Source organism: Sphaeramia orbicularis, chromosome 4, assembly GCF_902148855.1.
Source record: "Sphaeramia orbicularis chromosome 4, fSphaOr1.1, whole genome shotgun sequence".
Classification (NCBI taxonomy): Eukaryota; Metazoa; Chordata; class Actinopteri; order Kurtiformes; family Apogonidae; genus Sphaeramia; species Sphaeramia orbicularis.
In genome coordinates this window covers 59,556,848-59,577,955 of record NC_043960.1, presented here as the reverse complement: position 1 = coordinate 59,577,955, position 21,108 = coordinate 59,556,848, and the positions used below count along the sequence as shown (strand labels likewise).

The following is a 21,108-nucleotide window of genomic DNA, read 5'->3' as shown; positions in this document are numbered from 1 at the left end:
TAGGTTGGTCATGTGATGCCAATGCAGGAAGATGGTCAGCACAGATGTGTGATCTGAATTTTTTGCTTTTGAATGTTTTGCATCTGATTTTTTTTTTATTCTAAATTTATGAACATAGTTGAATTCAGAGACAAAAAATTCAGATACTTAATTTCAGTGCAGAAAAGAACATTTCAGTGTTAGAAATTCAATGGCTTTTATAATTTAAAATCTGATGAGACAGATTTACTTCCATATATTTCTTCCATGTGAGGGGAAACATTAGGCGTAAATAGCTGACACTAATGCGACCCCCATGAGCAGTCACATGAATTCAACGTGTCCAATCAGAGCAGTGGAATTCTACAGTAAACACATCTGTGTTCTTACCATCTACTGCTCTGTTCTGGTCCTGATGCAACAATAGAGAAACATTTGGAAATATAAATTATAACTCTGGTCATTTTCGTATTTGACCTGGTTCTGCCCGTAACGTAAACAAGTAAACTAAACTAAAATGAAATAAGGAACTGTACACTAAGCAAGGAAAAATAAATAGGTAAAATAACATGAAGCAAGTACCCTGGGCAAACGGTAAGTGTATGAAGGTGCAAAATAAATACATTAAATAAATGAAAAGAAAGATTGAATGACTGCGCAAGATACAAAATATTATTTTAACTGTTAATCATTTTAAAAACTAAAATTACTTTTAAGTTTGTTTTTTTTTTGGGGGGGGGGGGCTATGTGTTATTAGTATTTTAATTTTTTTATTTTTCCAACTTTATTGAAAATATATAGGTTTACAAAGAGACAATTTTTGAACAAACATCAAGATGTCAAAAGGAAAAACCATCCAAACAATTTAGAATAATGACAGACACAAAGAATAGACTAATAATAATAATAATAAAAACTTAAATATTAAGATCTGAGATAAATAAATTAATAATCAGAGAGTAAGTTGAGTCCATTTTAAAGAGTTCTTTGTAAATTGTCAGTGTTTGTGCTTTTTTTTTAATTAAAGATAAATTCCAGTGATTAATATATTTTTCAAATTCAGTCACAGAGTTTAAAATTTTGTATTATTTTCATTATTATTATCATCATTATTATCATTTATTATTATTATCATCATTATATATATTATTATTATTATATTATTTATTTCTATTTGCATAACCAGATTATTTTTTTCCAACTTTATTGAAAACTTTTCGTATATTATTATTTTTCTCTTCTTCTTTTTCTTCTTCTTCTATCATTATTATTATTATTATTATTATCATTATTGTTATTGTTATTATCATTATTATTATATATTATATTATTATTATTATTATTATTATTATTATTATTATTATTTATTCTATTTGCATAACCAGATATTTTTTTCCAACTTTATTGAAAACATTTTCGTATATTATTTTTTTCTTCTTCTTCTTCTTTATTATTATTATTATTATTATCGTTATCATTATTATTATATCATTATTATATTATCATTACTATTATTATTATTATCATATTATTTATTTCTATTTGCATAACCAGATTATTTTTTCCAACTTTATTGAAAACATTTTCGGATATTATATTATATTTTTCTTCTTCTTCTTCTTCTTCTTCTTCTTATTATATATTATTATTATTATTATTATTATTATTATGTCTTCATCTGTGACGTCGCGCTCCGTGCGTCTGACGTCACGGGGTGGTTTCCGCTGCGGAAGCCGCTGCTGCATGTAAACAAAGCGGACCGCAGCCGCCGCTCCAGCGGACAGACCTCCGCCTTTTGTTCCGCCGTGCAGTGGCCAAAGTCGGCCTTTGTGTGAGGAGAGTCCGAGCGGACGGTTGACCCATGGAGCCCCGCTGTGACTGAACCAGAGCCGGCAGGATGTCGATGGAGGATCCTTCTTCGTCGTTAAAGGGTCAGTTGATGCTAATGCTAACGGAGCGGCTAACTGATGCACCGGTAACGGAACGGCTTGAAACTCCGACATTAAAAAAAACCCGTTTACCGGCAGAAGCCTCCGGTGTTTTCAACCCGGTATTAGCACCGGTACTGTTAACGGAGGGGTTTAACTGTAGACAGGTGAGCTAATAGGAGGCTAATGCTACAGCTAGCTGTCTGTTAGCATGAGCCGCTGCTTTAACTGTGTATCTGTTCTAACTTCAACACTTTCAGTGGATCAGTGTTTGTAAAAACATGAAGAACACAAGTGAAAGCAGAGGAGCTGTGTGCCACCAACCCAGGACAACTACACACAACATGTTCAGACTGAACTGAGAATTCAGCCACAGACAGAAACAGACAAATAAACAAATCCAACTGCACACAGACAGTAAAGCAGAGCACATGAAGAGTCTGCAGACACACAGCAGCACTCTGGGAAAAAGGCCACTTTTGTGTATGTCTGTTTGTTTAACCCTCTGGTATCAAGGTGCACTTTTTAGGCACACTTTGCACTTCGTTTAAAAAAACTTCATGTTATTTTTCATCATTAAATAAGGTTAGAATTCAAAGTTGTTCATTTTTGCATGATCTTTAAATTCTGTCCACCAACTAAACTGTGCACATTATAAACAAAAGAAAACTCTCTCCCCACATTCAAATCCAGACTCAAAACTCACCTTTTCAGAACAGCCTACCCCATAAGCTCTAATCTCCATTCTACAACTTCATTTCTATATATAGTAATTATTTGTTTTAATCTGTTTATTTCTTTGTATTTTATGGATTGTTGTTTTATCTTGTTGTACGTGTCCTTGGGTGTCTTGAAAGGCGCTTATAAATAAAATGTATTATTATATTATTATTGAAATGACCAGACTAGCATCTGTCTGCCAAGTGTGCCTAAAATGCACTATTTCTAACATTTGATCTGTATGGTTAGGACTGAGCTGGATTTACAAAAATAAAATCAAATTAGAGCAGAAAAATAAATCAATATTATATTTAATAGTTGGATTTATAGGTGTGCATTTTACGCACACTTGGTGACAGATGCTAGTATTTTTGAACATTTGACCTAGTGCCAAAAATAATAAAATAATAATGCAAATTAACCAATGTTTATATATATATATATATATATATATTTTTTATGTTTTTTATTTTTATTCATTTATTTATTTTTTAATTATTATTTTTTAAAATAAATAATTAACCAATGTTGGAGTTAATCATTGACATATGCCAGGATGAAAAAATCAAATCATATGTGATCCACTTTTTATGTAGTATATTGAAAAAAAAAATTTTGTGTGTTTTTTCATCCAACAAAATGGTTTGTTTCCATTACAGACACGGCATTTAAAGGGTTAAAATGTGACAGTTATTGAGTATTTGGTTTTTTTTATGGCTAGAGTTGATGAAATAGAAAAAAGTGTAAAAGAATTAAAAACAAACTGTATGAACATTTTTTTTTTTACGTTATTCCACAAGTGTTCGAAAAAGGCCCACTTGGTGCTTAGGAGGACAGGATACCAGAGGGTTAACTGATTATTTCCTGGAAGAATTGAATTCCAGCAGAATCTGCACAAATACTAAACACATTTGTATTTGATCCCAACAGGATCTAATGTTCTATCAGCAAATGTTCCAACTGTGTTCAAACTGAAATTCTGTTTTCCAGACATTCCAGTTTCAGATCCTGTTCAAATGTTCAGATTCTATTAGTTCACAACTAACATCAGAACAGGATTTGAGTTCAATCCAAACAAAGGAACCAACATTATTGAATAAAAGAGTGTGAAATAAGAAGAAATGAAATAGAAACAAAAAACATAATTGAACCTTCACAATATCTGCATTTGAATAAATACCTAAAAATATCCATACAGTATTTTTTAATATCGATATAGTATTGTGAAATGAAATATTGCAGAACCAATATTTTTAACACTTTTCTGATCTGTAACAAAAACAGGATATTCAAACCCAGACACACTAAACCAGCCCTGGTTCAGCTGTTGGTGTGTTTTCAGTGTTCGTTCTGGGCTGAATCCAGACCCACATCTACTGTCTTCATCATCTTAGTGATACCCCCACCCCCACCCACACACACACACACACACACACACCACACACACACACACACACACACACACCACACTGGACTGTTTTCAGGGGTTTCATCACATCCTGACCTCAAACTTCATCTGTCCCTTTGGGGAATTATTTCCTCGGAGATAATCCAAGAAAATAATCCAGGAGCAGAGAGACGGTCTGAGAAAAGACAGAAGGAGCCCCGATATTAACGAGGGTTAAAAAATAAAAATAAAAGACCTGAAGAAAAAACAACAGAATAAAAGTAAAAATACTGAAAACACAAACACAGACTACAGACACAACTGCACCCACACATCCCATAATGCTTTCCTGTCCTGGTCCGACTCTGTCATCTGACTCTGTTGTATGTCTGTTGTGTGTCTGTCTGTTGTGTGTCTGTTGTGTGTCTGTCTGTTGTGTGTCTGTTGTGTGTCTGTCTGTTGTGTGTCTGTTGTGTGTCTGTTGTGTGTCTGTTGTGTGTCTGTCTGTGTGTGTCTGTTGTGCGTCTGTCTGTTGTGTGTCTGTTGTGTGTCTGTCTGTTGTGTGTCTGTTGTGTGTCTGTTGTGTGTCGTTGTGTGTCTGCCTGTTGTGTGTCTGTCTGTTGTGTGTCTGTCTATTTATTGTGTGTCTGTCTGTTGTGTGTCTGTTGTTTGTCTGTTGTGCGTCTGTCCATTGTGTGTCTGTCTGTTGTGTGTCTGTCTGTTGTGTGTCTGTCTGTTGTGTGTCTGTTTGTTGTGTGTCTGTTTGTTGTGTGTCTGTGTGTGTCTGTCTGTTGTTGTGTGTGTGTCTGTCTGTGTGTGTGTCTGTTGTGCGTCTGTAGGGAGGTGCAGAAGGCGGTAAACTCCGCCCAGAGCCTCCATCACAGATGGAGCGAGCTGCTGCAGGAAGGGGGCGGAGCCTCCAAAGAGGAGATGGACTGGACGACAATGAGCTGAGGAACAGCCTGCGCTCCATCGAGTGGGACCTGGAGGACCTGGACGAGACCATCAATATCCTTTAATGCCCAAGTCATGTGACTCTTCCCCCGACAGCGGTACATTTGGTGTCGATTTTGTTAATTTTTTTTTTGTTTTTTTTTACTTCATGTCACAGAAGTTTGTTTTAGTTTTCACAGTTTATATTTGGTTCTAATTTAACAGTGGTTCATTTTTGTCAGATTTTTAAAAATTCTGTCCACACACTCAAATGTGCACAACATTATAAAGAGCAGAAAATGACAACACCAGCCTCTGACTCTGAGGGGGGGGGGGTCATAAATGCACACAGACGCCCTTTGAAACTGCTGGTTTACATCCTTTTACCATATTTGGAAGAAGGAGGAATGTCATGTTTTTTTTTTCCACCAGATGGCAGCATAGCGCCTCCTGCTCCACTCATGTCCAAGGCTGTCAGAGGGTTTTTGTTTTTTTTACATCAAAAATATGGTTTGTTTACATTATAAACATGACTTCTTTTATTTATTTTTTTGATTAATTTCTTATTTATTTTCCATAAACGTGACTAGGGATGTAACGATTTACCTGTACAATGATAAACCGCAGTAAAATTGCCAGCAGTTAGTATTACCGTTTAAGTTCTAATTCTCTTGATAACTGTGTTTGATTATCGCACTTTCAACACAAACGTCATCTGTAAAATAGTCAGTGTCCATACGGTTCCATCTTTAATGCACATGTGTATGTTTGATGTTTACATGTTAATATTTGAATGTTTCTGCAACAGGAAGGACATTGTACTATTAATTTATTTGTTTTGGTTTTTTTTTACTCTTTTTTTTTTTTTTCAAAATAGAACTTGGTTAAATTATTTCAGGTCGTGTATAAGACAAGAAGTTATTGAACATTTCGAAAACATTTCAATAATACCACGATATAATGATAACTGTGAGAATTTTGGTCACAATAACTGTGATATTTAATTTTCACATCATTACATTCCTAAATGTGACATTTAAACCAGGGCTGTCAATCATGAGTCCCCCCCCCCCCCAAAGGTTCCAGTCCGACCCCTGGGATGAATTTACAAAGTGTCTAAATTCCACAGTCCAGGCTGTGGAACTCATTTAGTGTCGATTCCACATCCAGACCAATCTGATCTGCAGTCCAATAAGAACAGCAGAAGAACCCACACAGAAGAACCACTGCAGATTTACTACTGGGTTTGATGGAAAAATAATATGACATTATGTCTGTAAATAATGACAACTGCAAATGTTTGTCTTTGTTTTAGTGCAAAAAATCCCATTAAATTCTGAAACTCTTTCCATTTCCAAACTCCCTGTACCAATAAAATGTGACTAACCTGAACAAATGTGTCCAACCTGAAATGTCTGTATTAAATTCAGTCCAGTTTGAACTCTTTTCTTCCTGTTCATCAGTGTTTAGTGTCTTTGGAGATCTGATCCAGAATGCACATGGACTAATGAGAAGTGGAGGAAGAAGACTGAGAAAATTGCACTGATTTTACTTATTTTTCAGTTTTTTTCAAGTTATTCACATCTTTTTTATTTGGATAGTTTCTAAAAGTAAGTATTTTATAATTTAATGGGTTTTTATTTCACTAAAACACAGACATAAATTGTCAGTTGTCATTATTTATATATTATTCTGTTCTTCTTTTCCTGGTTGGTCCACTGCAGATCAGATCAGACTGAATGTGGAACCTGAAAGAACAGGAGTTTAGAACCCTGGTTTAAAGGGTTTTAAACCACATGACAAGGATTGGGTATTTGGCATTTTTATTTACGGCTCAAGTTGATGAAATAGGAAAAAAATGCAAACGCATTAAAAAAAGGGTTGTATGGAAAAGATCAGTCCTATTTGAACATAGTCTTTCTTCATTTTCCTCTTTATTTGGTTTTATGAGGAAAACAAACCTAATTCTGGCATTTGGAGCAGATAACACATGTATGACATATACATATGATGTACTGAATGAGAATGACTGATACTGAATGTCAATAAATACATTAACCTCCTCAGACACAGGAAATGTCAGCAAAGAACCAGCTTTTTTGTTTTTCTTAAATAAGGGCCTATTATTGGAAACATCATGATGCAACAGTTTTTCAGATGCAGTTGTTTTTTTTTTTTATGGAATGTCCTTTGTGATGGACAATTTCTTTTGTGTTTTTTGTGTTTTTTTTTTTTTTTTTATAAAGTTGTGAAACTCTTGACCACAAATGTGGACAGAAAACCCACAGTTGGATCTGAGGAGGTTAAAAAAAATAAAATAAAAAAACCAGACTCGTTTGAGTATGGTTGCAGTCTGCTTAAACCCTCCGCCTCTGTCCGTCCTTAAACCGCTGCTGAAAGTATCGTGGAGTCGAACCCAAAGAAGTTCAACCTGGACGCGTCGGAGCTGTCGAAGAGGAAAGCCTTCATCACCAGCACCAGACAGACGGTGAAGGTGAGCGCCCGTTAACGGGTCGTATACGCCACGGCGCCGCCGCCTGGCCATGTTTAACAACATTGTGTTTGTGACGCAGGACATGAAGGAGCAGATGTCGAGTCCAGCCGCCGCCGCCGCCGACAGGAAGAACAAACAGGTGACCAAGGCCTCAGAACTTAGCACATGGGCCTGGAAGATCTACTGAGACCCACTGAGTCCCACTGAGACCCACTGAGACCCACTGAGTCCCACTGAGTCCCACTGAGACCCACTGAGTCCCACTGAGACCCACTGAGACCCACTGAGTCACACTGAGACCCACTGAGTCCCACTGAGACCCACTGAGACCCACTGAGTCCCACTGAGACCCACTGAGTCCCACTGAGTCCCACTGAGACCCACTGAGTCCCACTGAGTCCCACTGAGTCCCACTGAGTCCCACTGAGACCCACTGAGTCCCACTGAGTCCCACTGAGTCCCACTGAGTCCCACTGAGACCCACTGAGTCCCACTGAGACCCACTGAGTCCCACTGAGTCCCACTGAGACTCACTGAGTCCCACTGAGACCCACTGAGACCCACTGAGTCCCACTGAGACCCACTCAGACCCACTGAGTCCCACTGAGACCCACTGAGTCCCACTGAGTCCCACTGAGACCCACTCAGACCCACTGAGTCCCACTGAGTCCCACTGAGACCCACTGAGTCCCACTGAGTCCCACTGAGACTCACTGAGTCCCACTGAGACTCACTGAGTCCCACTGAGACCCACTGAGTCCCACTGAGACCCACTGAGTCCCACTGAGTCCCACTGAGACCCACTGAGTCCCACTGAGTCCCACTGAGACTCACTGAGTCCCACTGAGACCCACTGAGTCCCACTGAGACCCACTGAGTCCCACTGAGACCCACTGAGTCCCACTGAGACCCACTCAGACCCACTGAGTCCCACTGAGTCCCACTGAGACCCACTGAGACCCACTCAGACCCACTGAGTCCCACTGAGTCCCACTGAGTCCCACTGAGACCCACTCAGACCCACTGAGACCCACTGAGTCCCACTGAGACCCACTGAGACCCACTGAGACCCACTGAGTCCCACTGAGTCCCACTGAGACCCACTGAGACCCACTGAGACCCACTGAGTCCCACTGAGACCCACTGAGACCCACTGAGACCCACTCAGACCCACTGAGTCCCACTGAGTCCCACTGAGTCCCACTCAGACCCACTGAGTCCCACTGAGACCCACTGAGACCCACTGAGTCCCACTGAGTCCCACTGAGACCCACTGAGTCCCACTGAGACCCACTGAGTCCCACTCAGACCCACTGAGTCCCACTGAGTCCCACTGAGTCCCACTGGACCCACTCAGCCCACTGAGTCCCACTGAGACCCACTGAGTCCCACTGAGTCCCACTGAGACTCACTGAGTCCCACTGAGACCCACTGAGTCCCACTGAGACCCAGAGTCCCACTGAGACCCACTCAGACCCACTGAGTCCCACTGAGACCCACTGAGTCCCACTGAGTCCACTGAGACCACTGAGTCCCACTGAGTCCCACTGAGACCCACTGAGTCCCACTGAGACTCACTGAGTCCCACTGAGACCACTGAGTCCCACTGAGTCCCACTGAGTCCCACTGAGACCCACTGAGTCCACTGAGACCCACTGAGTCCCACTGAGTCCCACTGAGTCCCACTGAGACCCACTGAGTCCCACTGAGTCCCACTGAGACCCACTCAGACCCACTGAGTCCCACTGAGACCCACTGAGTCCCACTGAGTCCCACTGAGACCCACTGAGTCCCACTGAGTCCCACTGAGACCCACTCAGACCCACTGAGTCCCACTGAGACCCACTGAGTCCCACTGAGACCCACTGAGACCCACTGAGTCCCACTGAGACCACACTGAGACCCACTCAGACCCACTGACCCACTGAGTCCCACTGAGTCCCACTGAGTCCCACTGAGACCCACTCAGACCCACTGGTCCCACTGAGTCCCACTGAGACCCACTCAGACCCACTGAGTCCCACTGAGACCCACTGAGTCCCACTGAGTCCCACTGAGACTCACTGAGTCCCACTGAGACCCACTGAGTCCCACTGAGTCCCACTGAGACCCACTGAGTCCCACTGAGACTCACTGAGTCCCACTGAGACCCACTGAGTCCCACTGAGTCCCACTGAGTCCCACTGAGACCCACTGAGTCCCACTGAGACCCACTGAGTCCCACTGAGTCCCACTGAGTCCCACTGAGTCCCACTGAGTCCCACTGAGACCCACTGAGTCCCACTGAGTCCCACTGAGACCCACTCAGACCCACTGAGTCCCACTGAGACCCACTGAGTCCCACTGAGTCCCACTCAGACCCACTGAGTCCCACTGAGTCCCACTGAGTCCCACTGAGACCCACTGAGTCCCACTCAGACCCACTGAGTCCCACTGAGACCCACTGAGTCCCACTGAGTCCCACTGAGACCCACGTCTGCACAGTCACAGACAGAACATCTAAATAAAAATACAGAACACAAAATACAGAATACATAATAAAATACAGAACACATTAAAAATAAAAAATGCAGAACACATAAAACCCATGAAATACAGAAAAACAGCCTCATAAGGTCAGAGGTCAGTGGACAGAAGAACAGAAGAGACGTCCACATGGAGTTCAGAAGACAAACAGAGGAATTCAGCTTCTATGTCATTCTACTCTATTCTATTGTGTCTATTCTATTTTCTGTTTGTATAACTGTGGATTAAAGCAGATCTAAACCGTCTCGTTTCATCATGCTTCACTCAGGTGTTTCTTTTCTCTGTGTTGTGTTCAGGCTCTGCTGGGAGATGGCGGCGCTCCGGCTCCCATCTGGCAGCCCGGACTGATAAGTACAGCCGTCGGGACCGACAGCTGCAGAACGCCAACTCCCAGTTTATAGACGAACAGCAGAAGCAGCAGCAGGTAGACACGCCCCTGGACAGCCACGGCCAATCACAGACTCCCACACTGCACCATGTGACCTAGACCGTCAACACACTGACGTTCAGCTGACACCTCAGATGACGGTTGTCCTTTAAATTAAGTGGAGTCAAATAAACTTGGGTGAATACAGTCATAATAGTTCAAAATAAAGCCATAATTTTATAAGAATAAAGTCGTAGTTAAAAAAAACCCTCATAATTTAACAAAAATTACGTCGTTACTTTTATGAGATTAAATCATCCTATTTTGAAAATAAACTGGCAACAGGGTGACACGGTGTTCAGAAAATGAATGAATGAATGAATTTGCAATAGTGCGATGAACAGTTATAAATCGTAAACCTTAATCCTTGTTGATGACAGTTTCCAGCTACAGCGAACACAACAAGACGACTAATGCTAATGTGTTGATGGTGGGCGGGCTATTAGGTTCAGTATTTGGTGGGTGGGGCTAATAGGCTCAGTATTTGCCTTTGTGTGTAAACCCCAACGAAAGTGGAACCTCCCAGAACGTTCCAGTTCTTCATTATCAGACCAGTGGTACGACTGGATTCTGGAAATTATGATATTTTTCCACCTGTTTTTAAATAACGTTATTATTGTAAAATTATGGATTTATTCTTGAATTATGATGACTTTAATCTAATAAAAGTACATTATTTTTGTTAAATTATGATGGTTTTTTTTAAACTTTGACTTTATTCTCGTAATATTGCGACTTTATTCTCAAAATATGACGACTTTCTTCCATAAATTCAGACTCTTTTTGTATTTGACTTTATTCTCATAAAATTACAGGTTTTATCTGGATATTTTCCGCCTGTATTCTCTTAGTGACAGTTTTTATTGTCTTTCGTGGCCCTAATACGTTGTCGTAGTTTTGTATCCCAGACCCCTGTTAGAAAAGGAACGCCTGAATTCAACGTGTCCACAGACTTTTGGACACATGGACACTTATTCTGAGGATAATGAACGTAGAAAATTAAAACATATATACGATTTATACTTTATAAATGGCAGATTTCTTTATTGTTTCTTTATATTTGATGTTTCACAGTTGTATATTTTGTGTTTTGTGTCTTCATTTTTGTATTTTCTTAAATGCGTCCTGAACGCTGCGCTGTGATTGGTCGACTGACGTGGGCCGTGCGTTTTCAGCTGATCGCGGAGCAGCGGACGAGCAGCTGGAGCTGGTGTCGGGAACCATCGGCGTGTTGAAGAACATGTCAGAGCGAATCGGGATGGAGCTGGACGAACAGGCGGTGTAAGACTCCACCCCCCACATACCTGTCACACTCTGACCCCTCCCCTTTTTCTTAAACCCGTCTCACCGAGTCCATTTGTCCCACAGGATGTTGGACGACTTCGGCCACGAGATGGACAACACACAGTCCAGACTGGACAACGTCATGAGAAACTGGCCAAAGTGTCCCACATGACCAGCGGTAATCTGCCCGGCACACGTGACATCACACACTGGAACCACAGCCAATCAGGGACAGTTTAGACAAAAACAACAGGAGGAGGGGTTAATACTTGAGATTAAAATCATTATGTAGCTCACAGGTGTCAAACATGCGGCCGGGCACCAAAACCGGCCCGACAAAGGGTCCAATCTGGCCCGTGGGATAAATTTGTGAAACGCAAAAGTTACGCTGAAGAAATTAATAGTCGAGGATGTTAAAATCATTTTAGGTCAATTCAATCTGAAGTGGGTCAGCCCAGTAAAATACTATCATAATAAACTATAAATAATGAAAACTGCAAATTTTCTCTTTGTTTTAGTGTAAAAAAAACAAACAGTTAAATTATGCAAAAATGTTTACATTTCAGACTAGCCTTTTACAAAAAAGTAAAGTAACTGAACAAATATGAACAACCTTAAGGTCTTAATAGAAGTATGTGGAATTTTAAAATATTCTGCCTGTTATTAACCCTCCGGTATCCGGCTGCGCCTTTTAGGCACTCTTTGCACTTCGTGTTAAAAAACTTCATATTATTTTCACAGTTTAAATAAGGTTAGATTTCAAAAGTTGTTCATTGTGTGCATGATCTTTAAAATTCTGTCCACCAACTCAAATGTGCACATTGTAAACAAAAGAAAATGACCAGACTAGCATCTGTCTGCCAAGTGTGCAGAAAACGCACTATTTCTAACATTTGATCTGTATGATTAGGACTGAGCTGGATTTACAAAAATAAAATCAAATTAGAGCAGAAAAATAAATCAATATATAATATGTAATAGTTGGATTTATAGGTGTGCATTTTACGCACACTTGGTGACAGATGCTAGTATTTTTGAACATTGACCTAGCGCCAAAAATACTAATGCAAATTAACCAGTGTGGAGTTAATCATTGACATATGCCAGGATGAAAAAATCTAATAATATGTGATCCACTTTTTATGGAGTATATTGGAAAACATTAATTTTTTGTGTTTTTTGCATCAAAAAAAAAAAAAGTTAGTTTACATTACGAACACGGCATTTAAAGGGTTAAAATGTGACAGTTATTGAATATTTGGTATTTTTATTTACAGCTCAGTTCAGTTGATGAAATAGAAAAAAGTGTAAAAGAATTAAAAAAACTGGATGAAAATTTTTTTGACATTATTCCGGAAGTGTGCCAAAAAGGCGCTCTGTAAGGGCCCTGGTGGACGGGATACCAGTGGGTTAAATGTTCTGTGTATTTGTAGATCCACTGTGATCTGTAAATTGTAATGCACATGTGTAAATGGTAAACTATGGTGCAATATTTTAAAAATGGCACTTATTTTTCGTAGGATTAGGAGTTCAGGTGTTTATATTTGTTCATGTTACAATCAAGTACAGTTGTAGATGGAAACATTTTCATTACAGAATCTTACTTTTTTCACTCAAAACAGAGAAAACTTGGAGTCGACATTATTCAATAGTTCTTATCCTATATTTATATTATTTTACTGCTTTGGCCCACTTCAGATTAGATTAGGTTGAATATGGAACTGAACTAACATGAGTTTGACAGCCCTGATTTAACCGGACAATTTCAGTCATAAAGTACGACGGTGTATTAGCGCCACATAAGAAAATAAAAACACTGTCACTACGGTAATAAAGTCATAAAATATCGAGATAAAACCCATAATTTTATGAGAATAAAATTGAATACAAAAGTCCTAATATTAAGAGAATAAAGTTGTAGTTTAAAATAACTCACAAGTTAATGAAAATAATGGTGTACTTTTATTAGATTAAAGTCATAGTATTTTTAAAATAAATTCACAATAGTGCGATAAAAAGTCTTCATTTCTAAATCTTCAGCCTTAATCCTTGTTGATGACAGTTTCCAGTTTCAGCGAATGCAACAAAAGCAGCATCAACTTTCACTTCTGTTGGAGTGGACGACTAATGCTGGGGCTACTAGTCTCAGTATTGGTGGGTGGGGCTACCAGTCTCAGTATTGGTGGGTGGGGCTAATAGTCTCAGTATTTGGGGGGGGCTAATAGGCTTAATTTTCTGTGGGCGGAGCTACTAGTCTCAGTATTTGGTGGGTGGGGCTCATAGTCTCAGTATTTGGTGGGCGGGGCTAATAGTCTCAGTATTGTCCTTTGTGCGTAAATCCAAATGAAAGTGGAACCTTCCAGAATGTTCCAGTTCTCCATTCTCAGACCTGTGGTACCACTGGATTCTGGCATATATTATATTATTATGTTTATTTTATTATTATTATTATTATATATATTTTTTAATTTAATTTTTACACCTGTTTTTAAAAAAACGTTATTTGTAAATTATAGAGTTATTCTTGAAATATGACAACTTTAATCATGTAAAGTTAGAACTCTTTGTATTTTGACTTTATTCTCATAAAATTACAGGTTTTATCGGATATTTTGCGCCTTATTCTCGTAGTGACAGTTTGTTTTAATTCTTACGTTGCCCAAAATGCCGTTGTGATAAAGTGCTCTCTTATTTTTCCATGTTTTTCTTGTAAATTTCACTCTTTAATAGGAAAATTTTGGCCTTTTTTCCAAAAATTAACCCGTTTCAACTCAAATGTTTGTTTGTTTGTTTAACTCAGATTAGAGATGGAGAAAACTTGATGGACTTAAGGCTGCCATTTTTGCTTATTTTGCGATATAACGGATAATTGTTGCAGTTGTTGTACTTTAAATTCCATGTAGCCATCCTCTGTTCCTGTTCAAACCCGGTTCAGGTCCACATTAAACCGGTTCAGGTCCAGTTAATCCTGGTTTAAATTCAGGTTTCTTTCGTACATTTCCATCTTTTCAGAGGCAGTAGATTGAAACCAACCCCCACATTTATATTCAGGCTATGGTTCATTTTTATTTACCACTTAATACTCAAATCTGTCAAATCTGTCTGACACATTGAAGGCTGGAAGACTTTGAACTAGGGCTGTGTATCAGCAAGAATCTGACGATACAATACTAGGATCACACGATATATCGCGATATATCACAATACTGTTAACAAGGCGGTGTTTTTTGTTTTGTTCTTTTTTAAAAAGATTATTTCCTGAAAAAATTTATTGTGCAGCATTTGAATAAATCAAGTTTTAACACGCAGCTTTACCAGTACAACCCCCCCCCCAAAAAAAACCCACAAATAAATAAATAAATAATAATGTTTTACAGACATTACAGTTTCAGATCCTGCTGAAATTTTCCGTATTTTGTTGCGAAAAGAATCCATAGCGTTCAGTCCTGAATCATCCAGCATCTTAACATTTCTGTGCATTCCCAATAAATAAAAACACAAATATTCGCCTGTTTCCAGACAGTAAAAAGTGCTTTTAGGATGATTGAATTATCCATTTAACAAAACTTGATATCAATTTAAAAGAAACTACATGTATGACCTGCAGTATCACAATACACAGTACTTTTGTAGTAAACAAACAACAGAACACAATACCCATGTGAATATAGAAATAGCTTGAAAAACAAAAACAAAAATGAACCACCGGCATATCTGCATTTGAATAAATACCTAAAAATATCGATACACTACTTTTTAATATTGATACAGTATCTTGAAGTGAAATATCGCAATATATTTCAATACGATTTTCTTGCACCCTGCTTTAACACATCATTATTCGATCTAATTTGGGAAAGGACGTCACAGATGCCTCATTTGGGCCCCATTTGAGTCGGATTAGTTCCAGATGAATGGAACCCTGGTGGTCTGGGACGGTCCCTTTAACTCCTTTAACTGGTGTTTGTGTTCAGATCGTCGACAGTGGTGCGCTATCGGGGTGCTGCTCGCCATCCTCTTCGTCGTCATCCTCCTCTTCTTCATCCTCTGATCGATGCCTCGTCGTGACGGCACAGAACATGTCTTAATCCTGCATCAACTGGACTCTGCTGGACTCTACGGTCTCTACAGGACTCTAACGAACTCTACTGGTCTCTAGTGGACTCTACAGGACTCTACCGGTCTCTACAGGACTCTAACGAACTCTATGGTCTCTAGTGGACTCTACAGGACTCTACCGGTCTCTACAGGACTCTAACGAACTCTACTGGTCTCTAGTGGACTCTACAGGACTCTACTGGTCTCTACAGGACTCTAACGAACTCTACGGTCTCTAGTGGACTTTACAGGACTCTACTGGTCTTTACAGGACTCTAACGAACTCTACTGGTCTCTAGCGGACTCTACAGGACTCTACTGGTCTCTTGTGGACTCTGCCGGTCTCTGGTGGAGTATACTGGACTCTACAGGACTCTACTGGCCTCTAACGAACTCTACTGGTCTGTAGTGGACTCTACTGGTCTCTATTGGACTCTACAGGACTGTACAGGTTTCTAACGAACTCTATTGGTCTCTAGTGGACTCTGGTGGATTATACTGGACTCTACTGGGCTCCACTGGTCTCTACTGGACTCTAATGGACTTCAGTAAACTCTACTGGACTCTGCTGGTCTCAACCAGACTCTACTGGTCTCTACCGGACTCTACTGGCCTCTACAGGACTGTACAGGTCTCTGTCAAACTCTACTGGTCTCTGGTGGATTATACTGGACTTTACCTGACTCTACTGGTCTCTACTGGACTCTAATGGACTTAGTGAACTCTACCGGACTCTACTGGACTCTGCTGGTCTACTGGATTCTGCTGGTCTCTAGTGGACTCTACTGGTCTCTAGGACTCTGCTGGACTCTTGTGGATGAACCTACTCAGTAAAGATGGACCAGATGTGGGTCCAGTGAAGTCCTGGTTCAGATCAGGTCACATGACACTGAGGGAGTGAAGCATCATGGGAACAAGGTTAACATCCAAATGGTTTATTTAATCCTAGACCTGAACAGACACATCAGTCCACCTTAAACCAGTCCACCTTAAGTCTGCCTGTTTCAGGTCTGGTTTAGTGACACTTCAGTCCTGACACTAAACATGAACTCAGGTTCAACTTTCCCACTTCAACTCAAATTTAATCCTGGTTTATTTCTAGGATTAATCCCAGTTTAATCCCAGTTTACTGGTGTTCAGTCATCTTTTATTTTCAGTTAAACCTGGTTTAAATCCAGGGTTCAAAACCTGTTTAGCTTGGTTTAATCCTAGTTTACTTCTAATCCAGTTTAACTACGTTTTAAACTACCAATCTGGTTTAATTCAAATACAATCAATTCAACCGTTGGATTAAATCCAGTCTAGTCCGGTTTAAATCCTACTTTAAACCTGGGTCAGTGTCAGAATAAACTGAGTTTTGGTCTAGTTTAACCCTGGATTAACTCCAGTGGAATTTAGTTTTTTCTTCACTTGGAAGTTCACTGGACAGAATGCACGGGTTACTGGACTCTACTGGACTGTACTGGATTCTACTTAAGTCTTGTGGACTCTACTGGACTCTTCAGGTCTCTACTGGACTCTTCTGATCTCTACTGGACTCTACTGGACTGTACTGGACTCTACTGGACCGTACTGGACTGTACTGGACTCTACTGGACTCTACTGAAGTCTTGTGGACTCTACTGGACCCTTGTGGACTCTAGTGGTCTCTACTGGACTCTTGTGGACTCTACTGGACTCATGTGGACTCTCTTCTGCTCAGACTTTTATGGCACTTGTTTCTTCTAGTGTTTGACTGTTGAATCATCAGAGGTCAAAGGTCATCAGAGGTCAAAGGTCATCAGGGTCATCAGAGACGTGTGACACCTTTTAATGTTTACTTTTTTGGGTGTTTTTATTTAAAGGGCTCCGAAACCAGGTTCATCTGTAAACCAGGTTCATCTGTAAACCAGGTTCATCTGTAAACCTGGTTCATCTGTAAAACCAGGTTCATCTGTAAACCTGGTTCGTGTAAACCTGGTTCATCTGTAAACCAGGTTCATCTGTAAACCTGGTTCATCTGTAAACCTGGTTCATCTGTAAACCAGGTTCATCTGTAAACCAGGGTCATCGTAAACAGGTTCATCTGTAAACCTGGTTCATCTGTAAACCTGGTTCATCTGTAAACCTGGTTCATCTGTAACCTGGTTCATCTGTAAACCAGGTTCATCTGTAAACCTGGTTCATCTGTAAACTGGTTCATCTGTAAACCAGGTTCATCTGTAAACCTGGTTCTGTAAACCTGGTTCATGTGTAAACCTGGTTCATGTGTAAACCAGGTTCGTCTGTAAACCAGGTTCATCTGTAAACTGGTTCATCTGTAAACCAGGTTCATCTGTAAACCAGGTTCATCTGTAAACCTGGTTCATCTGTAAACTGGTTCATGTGTAAACCTGGTTCATCTGTAAACCTGGTTCATCTGTAAACCAGGTTCATCTGTAAACCTGGTTCATCTGTAAACCTGGTTCATGTGTAAACCAGGTTCATCTGTAAACCTGGTTCATCTGTAAACCAGGTTCATCTGTAAACCTGGTTCATCTGTAAACCTGGTTCATCTGTAAACCAGGTTCATCTGTAAACTGGTTCATCTGTAAACCTGGTTCATCTGTAAACCTGGTTCATGTGTAAACCAGGTTCATCTGTAAACCAGGTTCATCTGTAAACCAGGTTCATCTGTAAACCTGGTTCATGTGTAAACCGGTCATCTGTAAACCTGGTTCATCTGTAAACCAGGTTCATCTGTAAACCAGGTTCATCTGTAAACCTGGTCATCTGTAAACCTGGTTCATCTGTAACCTGGTATCTGTAAACCTGGTTCATCTGTAAACCAGGTTCATCTGTAAACCTGGTTCATGTAAACCAGGTTCATCTGTAAACCTGGTTCATGTGTAAACCAGGTTCATCTGTAAACCTGGTTCATCTGTAAACTGGTTCAGTCCATGTTGCGTCAGTTTAATCCCAGTTTAGTTTGAGGTTAATAATCGTCTGAAAACACTACCGACTTCCTGTTTATGTTTTTGTTTACATCCTGTGTTGTTTTTCCGTGAACTGACTGAACCCGTCGTTCCCGTTCTGCGACGGCGTTCTGCGATGGCATCTACGACGATTTCTGCAACGACGTTCCACGATGGCGTTCTGCGACAGTGTTCTTTGACGGCATTCTGTGACGGCGTTCTGCGACAGCGTTCTTTGATGGCGTTCTGCAACAGTGTTCTGCGACAGCGTTCTGCGACAGCGTTCTGCGACAGCGTTCTGCGACAGCGTTCTGTGACGGCGTTCTGCGACAGCGTTCTTTGATGGCGTTCTGAGATGGCATTCTGCGATGACGTTCTGTGACGGCGTTCTGTGACGGTGTTCTGCGATGGCGTTCTGTGATGGCATTCTGCAACAGCGTTCTTTGATGGCATTCTGCGACAGTGTTCCGGGACCCGCGTTCTGCAACCGTATTCTGCTACGCTGTTCTGCGACGGCGTCCTCTGCTGAGCTTTTATGAACTTCCTGTTCCTCCTTCACATTAAAAGCTTCAGTTGAGCTTTTATTGTGACGACTCGGTTAAAGTCTGTTGTAGACGTTGCCGTTAATCCGAGGTCGTTGTCGGCGAGCGGAGGTCGTTTATGGTACGCGGGGCCACTTCCTGTTCGGATCATCACAAACAACCTGTCGTTGAATCTGTTCGTTAACGCTGAATTTTCTCATTGGTTGAATTTTCAGTTGTACCGTAAATATCAGTTTAGTTTAAACTCGTCCATGTTTCATCCAAATAAATCCAACATGAGCTCGAAAAAAACCAAGAAAATAATACGAACTTTCAAAATAATATTAATAATAATAATGATAATAATAGTAATAATAATGATAGTAATAATAAGTCCTCCTTTTGCCTTTAAACAGTATTAAACAAGTACAGGTTAATAAAACGTAACACTTAATAAAAGACACACATGCTTTAAAAATGTTAGTGATTCTGTTTCAATGTCAACTTTATTGACATTTTATTAACGTACATTTACCGTTTCTACGCATTTAAGAACGTGAGAATTTTACCATTATCAACTATCGAATCTCACAGTTAAATCTCAAACACTGATATATTTTACTGTTTCTGTTAAATTTTCTCTCTGCAGCTCATTTTTATGACGGCGTATTAGCGCCACATCGGGAAAAAAAAGAAAACAAAAAACACTTGTCACTACGAGAACAAAGTTGTAACGTTTCAAAATGAAGTTGCAATATTATGAGAATAAAGTTGCCATTTTAAAAAAAACTCATAATTTAACAAAATTAGCGGTGTGCTCTCATGAGACTAAAGTCGTAATATTTGAAAATAAATTTGTAATAGTCCAATAAAAAGACAGTGCTAGCCCTTCAGTCAGTTCCTCCAACGCTAAAGAGGAAATTTACTCCAAATCCGTTCAGTTCTAAAGATGAACAAAACACAAACGTGCGAACTGTCTTCAGAGTCCTTTGGCTAATGCTAAGTGTTGATGGTGGGCGGGGCTAATAGGCTGAGTATTTGGTGGGCGGGCTAATAGGCTGAGTATTTGTTTAAACCCTAACTGAATGTAGAACGAGTGGGTACGACTGTTTTCACAAATTAAGATATTTTTCCCGCTTGTTTTTAAATTTCGACGTTATTCTCGTAAAATTATGGGTTTTATTTTGAAATTTTACGACTTCATCCTCATAGTGATGGTGGGTTTTTATTTTCTCATGTGACACTATTACCGCCGTACATTTTAACTCCTGAAGTTTCGTGTATTTATTTATTTTTTTTTTTTAATTTTTTTTTATTATTTATTTTTGTTTTTTTACGTATAAATGCTGATTGGAACGTCTTCTACAGCATTTTTTTTTTCTTCTACAGCAGTTTTCTTTCTGAATTTCGCCGTCTCAGCTCATTTTTCGAAACCGTATATTCTTTTTCTTTCATGTAAAACTTTCATCTCATTATTAAAGTTCAAATAATAAAGTTTTGAGTTTTTCTCTTCGGTCACGTCGACGTAATCGCACTAATCCGAGCTGTAAAATAAGGCGTTAACGGTCGAACATCGGTTCAGGTTTTAACCACTTTGGTTTTTTCGTCCTGTCCTGTGACTGAATGAAAAGGTGAACTGAAGATTTGTTATCGATCAGTGATCGATAAACAAGTTCTGGATCGGTGACAAAAATCACGTTTGTTTTTCTGTCCTTGGCAGCTGAGTGATGTGATGTTGTGGGTTTGAGTTTCAATAAAGTTATCGAGAAAACACCAAAATAATGTCTACAAGGTTTTGGTTTTTTGTCGACATGGAAAAAACCAAAACTTCAATCAGTGAAACAATAAAATTAATTAACACCTGTATCTGCTCCATAT

At 39.8% G+C, this 21,108-nt stretch overlaps 1 protein-coding gene across 1 annotated transcript; it reads left to right on the top strand.

The window, feature by feature from the left end:
• The first annotated feature begins 1,877 nt into the window (after nt 1-1,877).
• On the top strand, nt 1,878-17,235 carry LOC115417684 (syntaxin-6). Its single transcript, XM_075353466.1, is given in 13 exon segments — nt 1,878-1,910; nt 4,854-5,022; nt 7,347-7,441; nt 7,521-7,580; nt 10,264-10,284; nt 10,287-10,391; nt 11,570-11,582; nt 11,585-11,675; nt 11,763-11,821; nt 11,824-11,856; nt 15,653-15,798; nt 15,957-16,347; nt 16,573-17,235. Coding segments are annotated over 10 exon segments (678 nt in total). The 5' UTR covers nt 1,878-1,910; nt 4,854-4,898; the 3' UTR covers nt 15,730-15,798; nt 15,957-16,347; nt 16,573-17,235.
• The last annotated feature ends 3,873 nt before the right edge of the window (nt 17,236-21,108 follow it).